The 11,807-nt window shown below is 43.7% G+C and overlaps 1 protein-coding gene across 1 annotated transcript; it reads left to right on the forward strand.

The window, feature by feature from the left end:
- LOC136579904 (uncharacterized) lies at positions 1 to 10,173 on the forward strand. The gene is made up of 5 exons (XM_066579988.1): positions 1 to 31; positions 2,639 to 3,016; positions 5,223 to 5,336; positions 8,205 to 8,227; positions 9,859 to 10,173. Exons 1-5 carry the CDS (start codon positions 1 to 3, stop codon positions 10,009 to 10,011), a joined length of 699 nt encoding a protein of 232 aa, XP_066436085.1. The 3' UTR covers positions 10,012 to 10,173.
- The last annotated feature ends 1,634 nt before the right edge of the window (positions 10,174 to 11,807 follow it).

An 11,807-nucleotide genomic window follows, 5' to 3' on the forward strand; every position in this document is an offset into this window, starting at 1 on the left:
ATGTGCAGATGGGGACTTCGGAGGACCCGAGGTGAGTATTTTCACCTCCCCTCATGGATCCAATCCATGAGGGGAGGTGAAACTTGTACTTTTTAAAACTTTTTTGTGATTGCCGCTATCCATTGGAGGAGCCGGGAGCCAGAAGACTTTGAATTTGCTGGGGGCTCCCGGGCTTCTGCGCGTGACGTCCGGGAGGACCCCTTCACCGCAGAACACCCCGGAGAAGGCGGGTGAGTAATTCATCAGGGCAGCTGAATCTTTAACTTTTTTAAAACTTTTTTTCAGTTTATTGTGATTAGCACTATTCATTGGATAGCACCGATCGCATTGTCGGGGGGGACTGCCCGCAGCCCAGGATGACAGCTCTATGCTGTTGGCTACCTGCGGGCACTGACAGCATGGAGCTGTCATGTCCAGAGCCCACGTGGCTTTCTTCCCTGCAGGACACATGTTTTTACGTCCTCAGGGAATAAAGCCCACTTGGGCAGGACGTAAAAACACTATGGGCTGGTCACTAAGGGGTTAAGGGGGTTGTTTGGAGGGGATTGGGTGTTGATCCTGCTCCATAGAATGCAGGTGGCGGCTTTCTCTTACAGCTGACACTCGGCTGCAACAGCTCCAATCAGCTGAGCCATTGATCATAGCTGTTAACCCTTTAAATGCCACCACCAATTCTGACAGCAGCATTTAAATGCCTTGATCGATATTGGGGGACCCTCCCCCACAATGAGATTAAATGGTGCTGTTCATTTGCCATGCCAGCTGTAGGCCTTCTGAAAGATCCCAGGGCTGCCATTGCAGATTGCCTATCAAGCCATGGCTGTCAGATTGCAGTCTAATGTAATAAATACTATGGTACTACATCATACTGCAGAAGCGATCAAACCATCGCAAGTTTAATGTAAAAAAAAATGTACAAAGTTTTAGTAGTTATTTAAAAAAAAAAAGTAATGTAAGTAAAAAAAAAAAACCTTTGCCATATTTATAATAAAAGAATCTAAATGAAAAAAACAAAAACATGTTTGGCATCACTACTTCCATAAAAGTCTGATTTATCGAGTACAGCATTATTTATATTATTTATCCCACACGGTGAGCAAAGTCAGAAAAAAAAATGCCAAAATTATGCTTTTTGGTCATGCTGTGTTCAAGAAAAAAATAATAGATCTAAGGCTGGATTCACATGAACGTATATCGGCTGGGTTTTCACGCCGAGCCGATATACGTCGTCCTCATTTGCAGGGGGGAGGCTGGAAGAGCCAGGAGCAGGAACTGAGCTTCCGTGCCCTCTCTGCCTCCTCTCCGCCCCTCTGCACTATTTGCAATGGGGAGAAGTGGGACTAATTTTCGGACCTCAGCCCCACCCCGTCTCGCCTCCTTTCATTGCAAATAGTGCAGAGAGGCGGAGAGGAGGCAGAGAGGGTTGGTGAGAGCTCAGTTCCTGCTCCTGGGTCTTCCAGCCTTCCCCCCTGCAGATGAGGACGACATATATCGGCTCGGCGTGAAAACTAAGCTGAGATACGTTCATGTGAATCCAGCCTAAAAACCTTATGTACTCCAAAATGGTACCAATAGAAACTACAGGACATCTTGCAACAACCATGTTGATGAAAAAATGAAAAAAGTTATGTTTGTCAGAAAATGGCAGCAAAAAAAAAAAAAGGCTAATTTCACACGGACGAGTGCTATATTGAGGTATGAAGCATGGCTCAAAATTGCGCTTGGCAACATACCATTTCCCTGTGGATGCAAGGTGTTTTTGTATCAAAACCACCTCCCATCATTCCGGGGAAGTAGCAATCCTCCGCCGCGGAGTGTTAACCATTATTCTTAATGGAGAAACCTCGCATCACACTTGCGTGTGATGCTGTTCCGGCCCCATTAGAAACAATGGGTGATGTGAGGCGTTCTAAGGAAACACTTAAAGAGAGGGCGTGCAGCGATTTTTTTTCCCCATGACATGCGATACTGTAAAAAATTGCTTGTGTATGACCCCATTCAAAAGAATGGGATTAATATTCATGCGTCTCACAACACACAACTCGTGCGATTTTCTCTACTGTGTGAATCCAGACCTAGAGGGTTGATTGCAATTCTATCTACCCTTCTTTATTCTACTGTTAAGGTTATTGTCTGTAACTCTATTTCTGACAAGCAGAATCTGAGCACAAATTTTGAATCCGCACTCGAAATTCTGTAAGAAATACATTTTTTCCAGAAAAAAAAACATTTCTGTTGTAACACAGCGATCGGTTCCATTGATCTGAATGTGGATGTTCTGGTCCCAATAATTACTAGAATATATCATAAAAACTAATAATGATTAGCCTTCATGGAGTTCTGTCCGAGGGATAACTTAAGCCTCCTGAGCCGCAATACAAAGCCTGTAAAGGGGCCTCGATCTACTTCAAACATCAAGACCTGTGTGTGACTTCTACCTCTGTGCACCCTATAATTATGCCCCTGTGTGCTATGAACAGTATATACTCTGCCTGCAGTAATGGGCTTATATACTGCGGTGTCTTATAATCTATCATTTATGGTAGATTGTATTTTAGCCCATGTATGACAGGCACATAAACTTGACTTTGTAGCCGATAATGTTTCATTATCTTATCCTTTTTTTTTCCTTTTACAGGAAATGACCAAAACCAGTTGGTGGTGACTCAACAAGAAATGGTCAAAGCAGAATCTGGAGGGTCGGTGAACTTCTCCTGTTCATCTACTACTCCGTATCCCGCGTACTCCATGAAGTGGACCATGGAGTGTAATCTTACTGTATCACTCACAGATCTCCCATATTTCCAACGTAGGGTAAAACTCCTCACCCCAGACCCTGTCCAGGTAACACAGAGCCCACAAGTACCGACCTATGAGATCAAGGCTACACTCACTATCATCAACCTGACAGAGAACGACTCAGGAAGGTTCTACTGTCATATAAAGTCAGCTGGAGGCAAGTGGAGAACTGGTGACGGAACAAGACTGGAAGTTGCTCCAAGATCATGCCCTGCAGGTATTTCATACTAATACCATAAGTACTATCTTATAGTAACGCCCATTGCATTGTAAGTATGCTGTGCCTTAGAATCCTAGCAAATAAGATGGAAAAATACCTCTGCAGCGCCACCTATTGGATAGCAGCATTCCTTTGGGCTCCCAAACACTTGCGTGTTTTTTAACATACAAAAATCGTACAAAATCACAAAGTACAAACTTGCGATGCGTTTTTAACATTAGATAGCCCCATTGACATTCAAGTTAAAAATATGCAGCGTTAAAAAAACCCAAGTGTGTGGGAGCCCTTACAAATCAATGTGACTTTCTAACAAGTCTCACCGATGATTGGGAATAGGAAAGCAAGCCAGTAAACCATACAGCCATTTTGGGGTGTTTGCCCCTCATAAGTGTGCAGTAGGGTTCTGGCTTAGCTCATGAGAGGCCTGTGACATTGGTCAGGAGGGGTGTCGTCTCTTCTTAAGGAGAGCAACCAAGCAAAGTGTGGAGATGCCTAGGGGGGCCTAGCATAGCCTTATAAGTCTCCTTACTCATCTTTTAGGTGTCCCCACACCCCTTCTGGGTGCTCTCCTTGGGAAGAGACTATACCATCTCCTGACCCCCTCACCCTTTAGGTGTCTACACACACTTTTTGGGTGCTCTCCTTAAAGGGGGTTGTCTCGCGAAAGCAAGTGGGGTTATACACTTCTGTATGGCCATATTAATGCACTTTGTAATATACATCGTGCATTAAATATGAGCCATACAGAAGTTATTCACTTACCTTCCCTGCGCTGGCGTCCCCGTCTCCATGGCTCCGTCTAACTTCAGCGTCTAATTGCCCGATTAGACACGCTTGCGCAGAAGGGTCTTCTCCCTTCTGGTCAGTCCGGCACGAGCGGCATTCTGGCTCCGCCCCCTTCTACACGTCATCGCGTAGCTCCGCCCCGTCACGTGTGCCGATTTCAGCCAATCAGGAGGCTGGAATCGGCACACGAGATGGGGCGGAGCTACGCAATGACGCGTAGAAGGGGGCGGAGCCAGAACCTGCTGCTGCCGGACAGACCCGAAGGGAGAAGACCCTTCTGCGCAAGCGCGTCTAATCAGGCGATTAGACGCTGAAGTCAGACGGAGCCATGGAGACGGGGACGCCAGCGCAGGGAAGGTAAGTGAATAACTTCTGTATGGCTCATATTTAATGCACGATGTACATTACAAAGTGCATTAATATGGCCATACAGAAGTGTATAACCCCACTTGCTTTCGTGAGACAACCCCTTTAAGGAGACATGACACCCCTCCTGAACCTTGGAATCCCAGTTTAACCTGATAAGAGGAAGGTTAGAAATAAATCACCCCTGATCCCAAGTGGTACCAACAAGTTGCACCAAACTTCAAGAAATCATTTTGTATACATTTACAGAACCTGAGTGTTATTTTCCTTCAAGGACGCATGTAAGGCTCTCAACTTTACTCCTCTTACTGGAAAGAAGTCTTTTACACATGAGATTCACACATTTTCCTTATGTTGGAGAGGGTCTATTTCATCCTGCTAGATTTGCCGTGGGACAGTTATATATGTATGTCCTTTGATCTTGTCCACTCTTATAGGGGTCATCAATCGTGTCGGTGGGGGGGGGGGGGGGGAATTAAAGGGTCTCTATTTCTGGTCCCCCTGTGGTCAGCTTTATTTTGCTTGTTCAATAACATCGCCCTTAGGCCTGTGTCACACAAGCGTATTTGCATTGCTGAATGGGAGTCGCTTATTTGCGCTCGCAAGTGCGGTTTTTACTGTACTTTTTGTGCACGCAAAAAAGCTTGCAGTATTGCTTTTAGTCATTGAAATGGCCAATTAGTTTAATGAGTTCTATATGTGTTCTTTTCTTGAGTAAATGTGCAGGAAAATAGAGCGTGCGTGTACTGTATTTTTTTGTGCGACTGAATTGTGCACGCCAAATAGATGCATGTGAATAAACTAATAGAAAATAATTAGTTCTATTTTCTGCATATTTGCGGCACAGGCCTTATGTTTGCATACTGTTTGAATGAAGATAAAATGTTGATATGTCCTCATATGTTAAAAGACAAGAAATAATCATTACCCGGGGTGTACTTACTTTCAAGTCAGTCTACTAAATAAAACTTTGATATATGCCTTATTACAGAGGAAAGTCCCTATAAGAATTCTCAGCATTTATCTGTCATTTCTACTTTATGTTTCTTAGGTCAAAAAGATCAGGGAAGTTTGCCGAAATTGTATATTCTGTATGGTGTTGTGGGGGCTGAAGCGTGCATTATATTAATCCTGATTGCTGTGGTCATGAGGTACCGCCCCCTAGGTTAGTATGAATGTGCCCATAAGGAAACAGCTTGGGACAATAATGCATGGGAGCCTTCTGAAAGTCCCCAGGGCTGCCATTGCAGATTGCGATATTATGAAATAGTATGAACACAAGTTTAAGTCCCCTATGGGAACTAAAAAGTAAAAAAAATTAAAATCAGCTTTAAAAAAGTTTTGGTAATTATTAAATAAAAATTAAAAGCAAGAAAAATTAGAGAGAAAAAAAACCAAAACACCCTTTTCCCATATTTATCATAAAAACAACCAAAAACATATTTGGTATCGCTGTGTCCATAAAAGTCCAATCTAGTGAATATCTGGTGAATATTGTCAGAAAAAAAATACTCAATGTAAGAATTGCACTTTTTTGGTCACCCCGTGTCCAAGAAAAAATGTAAGAATAAGTGATCAAAGATATATGTATTCCAAAATGTTACCAATAGAAACTACAGGACGTCCCACAAAAAAGATCCCTCATCCAACTATTTCAACAGAAAAATATAACATTTATGGCGGCAGAAAATAAAATTTATTTTTTAAAAGTAGTGCAGCAAAAAACTAAATAAATTTGGTATTGTAGTAATCATACTGACCCAAACAATAAAGTTATCATGCCATTTTTGCTACGTCGTAAAAACAAGCCCCCCAAGAGATGCTGGAATTATGTTTTTTTTCCATTCCACTCTACTTAGAATACTTTTTAAAGTTTTTCAGTACATGATATGGTACATTACATAGTACCATTAAAAAGATACAACTTGTTCCGCAAAAAGAAGCCCACAGGCAGCTTTATTGATGGATAAATAAAAAAGTTATGAAAGCGGGGAGGAAAAAATGAAAATGACAAAAAAAAGGTTGTGTCCTTAAGGGGTTAAAAACTGACTCTTGGACAGTTTTATTAACTTAGCTGCAAAATAAAGTAAAACAGAAAATAAGCAGCCTTGTCTGTCTGGCACCAACCAATACAAGTAGATTTCCTCTCTACCACCTACAAAACAATATTCTCAGCAACCTCCTGCAAATGAAAGGAGCAGCCGGGGGCTTTCAGAACAGACATTTAGCTTGAAGGTGTTTTAGGCCCCATTGCCCATTGTAGAGCCCTTGAGCGGACAAAACGATAAGGAACCCCCACAAATGACCCCATTTTGAAAACTAGACCCCTTAAAAATTCATCTAGGGGTGTACTGTGTATTTTGACCCCACAGTTTTTGAATGAATCTAAGCAAAGCAGAAAGAAAACATTACGATTTTCTTTTTTTTTGGCAATTGTGTCATTTTAAAAACAGTTTTTTTTGTACAGTGTACATAGGAATGAAGACTTGCACCCCAAAATGGATTTCCCTGTTTGTTCCATGTTCAGAAATATACCCATTTGGCCGCAATCTACTTACAGGACACATGGCTAGGCCTATAATGGAGGAAACACCCATTGGATTTCAGGACACAACTGAAAAAATTCCAGACCCCACTGCTCACTGCAGAAAAAAAAAACTCCCTAAAAATAATTCCCCCATCACCCTTTTTTGGCATTCCCTAAATCTTCGATAAAGGTAATGATGTAACTGTGTGGTATTTCCAAAGATTGGTGATTACGGAGGCTGGTTAGGATGGGCACAGGAGGCAATAAAATAGGGAATCCCCCCTCCTCTCATGCTTTTTGGGGGGTATTTTGTGACCTCCACCACAGGGATGGGGTGTAAAAAGTGGCGCTCAGATCCATGAGGGGAGGTGAAACTAACTTTTTTTTACACCTTTCAATGGATAACAGCGATCCTGGGACGTGGACCGCTCACCACGGTCCCCGGTGACATCTCCTGCCTCCCGGCTACCTTCAGGAGCCGGGAGCAAAGAGATTTCAAATTTTCTGTGGCTCCGTGCCTTCTGCACATGTGGCTGACGTAATACCGCCTGGCGCGCATGCGCAGAAGTTCAGCGTCTGGTCCCGGAGGACCAGATAAGCGGTGCACAGCGTAGAGGAGGGGAGTGAGTAATTTCAGCTGCCCCCATGGATCCAATCCATGAGGGCAGCTGAATCTTGAATTTTTAAAAACTTTTTTGCACTTTAATCCGATTTATCGCCGATCGCATTGCCAAGGGTGGGAGGGAAGGGGGGGTAGAAAGACTCCCTGCAGCCCGGCATGACAGCTCCAGGCTGTCAGCTACCTGCGGGCACAGACAGTACGGAGCTGTCATGTCCATAGCCCACGGGGCTTTAATCCCAGCAGGAAGCATGTTTCTACGTCCTCAGGGTTAAAGCCCACTTTGCTAGGACGTAAAAACACTATGGGCTGGTCACTAAGGGGGTTAATTATTTTCTGCCGCCATCTTCTGCGCGCAATAACGTTTTTTTTTCCCCATCGACATAGTTGTGCAAGGGCTCATTTTTTGTGGGATGTCCCGTGGTGTACTTTGGTATCATTTTGGAATACATACGACTTTTTGATTGCTTTTTATTGCATTTTTCCTTGGAAACAGGATGACTGAAAGTGCATTTCTGGTGTTCTTAATTTTTTTCGGAGGACATTCACCATGCGGGGTAAATAATGCGTTACTTTGATAGATAGGACTTTTACAGATGTGGTAATACCAAATATGTATTTTTGTTTTATGATCTGGAGCAGAGATAACATGCATCAGCTTTGAACCAAATTTTGCAATTATTATGGTTACTCCTGGAAACAGTCAGCAAGCATGTCAACAGCCACTCCTCCTAACAGCTTAGCTGCATTGCATTGTGGGAGAGTTAGTCTTTCCCATAATATTAATGCACCTTGCCTGATGAACAGAGCACAGGCCTCACAATGCATTATACAGCAGTTTCATTAATACTATAAACTGACATACAATTTTCTTGCTCGTTTCACAGGTTTCTGGAGATCTGATGACCAGGTGGGTGGATAGATAACAGAATAAAATGAATGATTATAATAATATGTGACCCCTTGTCACCTGACCTGGGGTACAGTAAGTATTGTTTATTTGTCAGGGACTAAGATGTAGAGAGCAAGTAGGGAAATTCTCCCTCTCTTTTACCAGTCTGGGTATAGTATGGGCTCCAGCCTCAGTGTCTACTAATAAGCCCAGGTTTACATGGGGCATATTTGTGTGTGCAATACACAGAGAAGGAAGTCAGAAGCAGTGTCGTGTCTCCTTAAGGAGAGCACCCAAAAAGTGTGTGGAGACAATTAAAGGGAGAGTGGGTCAGGGGATAGCATAGTCTCTCCCCAGAGAGAGCACCCAGAACAGGTGTGGGGACACCTAAAAGATGAGTAAGGAGACTTTCTATGGCAATACTCCTCTGGGAAATTTATGCAAATAAGAAAGATGGAAAAATGCCTCTACAGTGCCATCTATTGGATGGCAGCATTCCTTCAGATCAAAGTGACGTTACAAGTCTTATCAATGATCGGGAATAAGAAACCAAGCAAAAAAACATGCACAAATGGACTGTTTTGGGGTGATTGCCCCTCATCAGTGTGCAGCAGGCTTCTTGCTTAATCTGTTAGGGGCCTATGATGTGGGTCAGAAGTGGTGTTGTGTCTCCTTAAGGAAAACTCCCAAAAAGTGTGCGGAGACACTTAGGGGGTGAGTGGGTCAGGGGATGGTATAGTCTCTCCCCAATGTGCCCCCGCACCCCTCCTGGGTGCTCTCCTTGGGGAGAGACTATACCATCCCCTAGCCCACTCACCCCTTAAGTGTCTACTCACACTTTTTGGGTCCTCCCCTTAATGAGGCAACAACACTTCTGACCCACATCACAGGCCCCTCTCAGACTAAGCCAGAAGCCTGCTGCACACTGAGGAGAGGCAATCATCTCGAAACAGGTAGCCTGTGCATGGTTTATTATTCCCAAATAATTGATAAAACGTATAGTCACATTGATCTGAAGGAATGCTGCCATCCAATAGATGGCGCTGTAGAGGTATTTTTCCATCTTATTTGCATACACAGATAATAGAGCCCATTGATTTCAGTGGGTTTGTTCACGTCAGTATTTTACGGCGCATTTCGGTCGCACAGAAAGAAACGCAGCTCGCTCTTTTTTCCTGCTCATTCAAGCATCACAGATTTCCATAGAAATCAGGTGGAGGGGTGCAAATGCGCCAGCAATAATCTAGGAGATTCGTGATACGCTGCGTAATTCCACTGGAAAAAGAACACATCTGGAACTCAAACTATTTAGCTATTTCCATTGGTGCATTTTCGTTTGCCGGGCGCGAAAAGGTCCAGTAAAATACGCTGATGTGCACGCAAATAGCAGTGTTCATTCCATAGAAACACTACCTTCATTTGCGCACAAATACACATACGCTTATGTGAATCTGGTGAAGTCAGCAGGGGACTGGAGCTTATTGGGCGCTATAAGTAACCAAGAGCAGACGAGAAAGTGATAAGTGAGGACGATGTGCTGCCCTCTACATTAGTCTACACTTGGCTGCTCCTAGAGCCTACAGACTGTGCACAACGCTCTCCACTGCAGTCTATGGGAGTTCTCATTATGTATCATTATGACTTTACAGGCCCTGCAGTCGGATCCTTCAGAGGTTCAGTATGTCGAGATCTCCAGGAAGAAATTACCTTCCAGACCGAAAATCAATGTGGATGCAGTCACCTACTCAGCTGTCAAGGAAAAGACAGACCATCTGACCAATCAGGGATATGAATCATATTAAACCACCTTTACAGGATCACTCAGGGTAAAGCTGATGCACGGTTCATGCTTCATGCAAGGCGGAGCAAGACACAGAAAAGAGAACCCCGGGTCATGGGTCATGCTCCGCCCCGCAGGCTCCAGCTATTAACCACTGCATTAGTTTCAGCTGGGATGGTCCTTTAAGTGCTTGTTGTATATTACATTCATGTGAGTTGATATATCGTTCTTCGCTGATCTAATAAAACTCTACAAGCAGAAACTCCGTTCCTGGCTACAAGGCACACGGTTCTCATAGACATAAGAACGCTCTTCTCCAGCCTGGAACGTGGGACTAAAGACGCTGTCGTTCCCAATACTATCTACTGTGCAGAGTTACAACATTCAATGATGGGGATGGAACTGATGCCAATTTTAGGGTGCAATCACACTTATGTTAGGGCTTGCTGGTGAAATTCTGTCTGTTTTTTTTTTTTTTACAGAAAAACAGCTTAAAAAATGGAATTTCAAGTTTTCATTTTTCCCCCTATCAATTTCAATGAGTTCAATACAATAGATTAAATTCTAGGCAGTTTAAAGGGATAGTCCCATTCCAGATATTTAGGATACACCCACATGGCTGCACCTATGTCAGGAATGTGAGTTGCTTGCTCAGCGGTTTTCGTAACTATCAGGCTGTATTCACATGGCCAACTGCGAGTTGTGCCCAAGATTCTCAGGCACAACTCACATAGAATGGCACACCGATACCCCATCTGAGTGCTGTGCGAGGTGTGGTACTCCGCACTTACTTTCATTATTATTGTGCAATACTCACATGGAAACAGGGTATGCGCATGCTCACTTTCTGCTCCTTTCATTGGAGGGTAGAATAACAGAATGGTAGAGTTGGAAGGGACCTCCAGGGTCATCGGGTCCAATCCCCTGCTCAGTGAAAAATTTACTAAATCATCCCAGTCAAATATCTATCCAGCCTTTGTTTGAAGACTTGAAGGAGAACTCCCCACCTCCCGTGGTAACCTGTTCCACTCATTGATCACCCTCACTGTCTAATATCTAATTTGTGTCTCCTCCCTTTCAGTTGCATTCCATTGCTTCTAGTCTTTCCTTGTGCAGATGAGAATAGGGCTGATCCCTCTGCACTGTGACAGCACTTCAGATATTTGTAGACAGCTATTAAGTCTCCTCTCAGCCTTCTTTTTACAAGCTAAACATTCCCAAATCTTTTAACCATTCCTCATAGGACATGATTTGCAGACCGCTCATAATCCTGGTAACTCTTCTCTGAAGAGTCCATAGTTCTCGTGTGGACCTACCTCTGCCCAACACACCATACTCTGCCTTCAGCATACCCATATGCAGTCCAGTCTCACTTCACTGAACAGTCTAGCGATCCTCAAGACACTCCAAGGTCTCTCCTCCAAGGATCCCAGATATGTATAAAAATTCTCATGTGTGCCCCTAGACCAGCTGGTGAGCTCCTCCAGGCTGTAAACAAGCTCCACCCTGTCTATCTACTGCTCCAGAGTAGGGGATGATTTTTGAAGCCAGAGCCGCGGGATGATGGCCTTTGCCACGTCTATCAAAAAGGCTACCAGTTTGTGTCTCAAAAGGGTGAAAAAATGGAGATGGCCTCCAAAGGAAAACCATCTCAGGTGTGATTTTCAGATCTTGACTCTTGAGAGTAAAGCTTCCACAACACCACCTCCACATCCTTCCAAAAAGATACCACCATCGGACACTCCCACCAGATATGAAGGAAGGATCCGACTCCGGCATTGCATCTCTAACATTTGTTGTGAGGAGCCATTTTATGAT

Source organism: Eleutherodactylus coqui, chromosome 10 (genome assembly GCF_035609145.1).
Source record: "Eleutherodactylus coqui strain aEleCoq1 chromosome 10, aEleCoq1.hap1, whole genome shotgun sequence".
Classification (NCBI taxonomy): domain Eukaryota; kingdom Metazoa; phylum Chordata; class Amphibia; order Anura; family Eleutherodactylidae; genus Eleutherodactylus; species Eleutherodactylus coqui.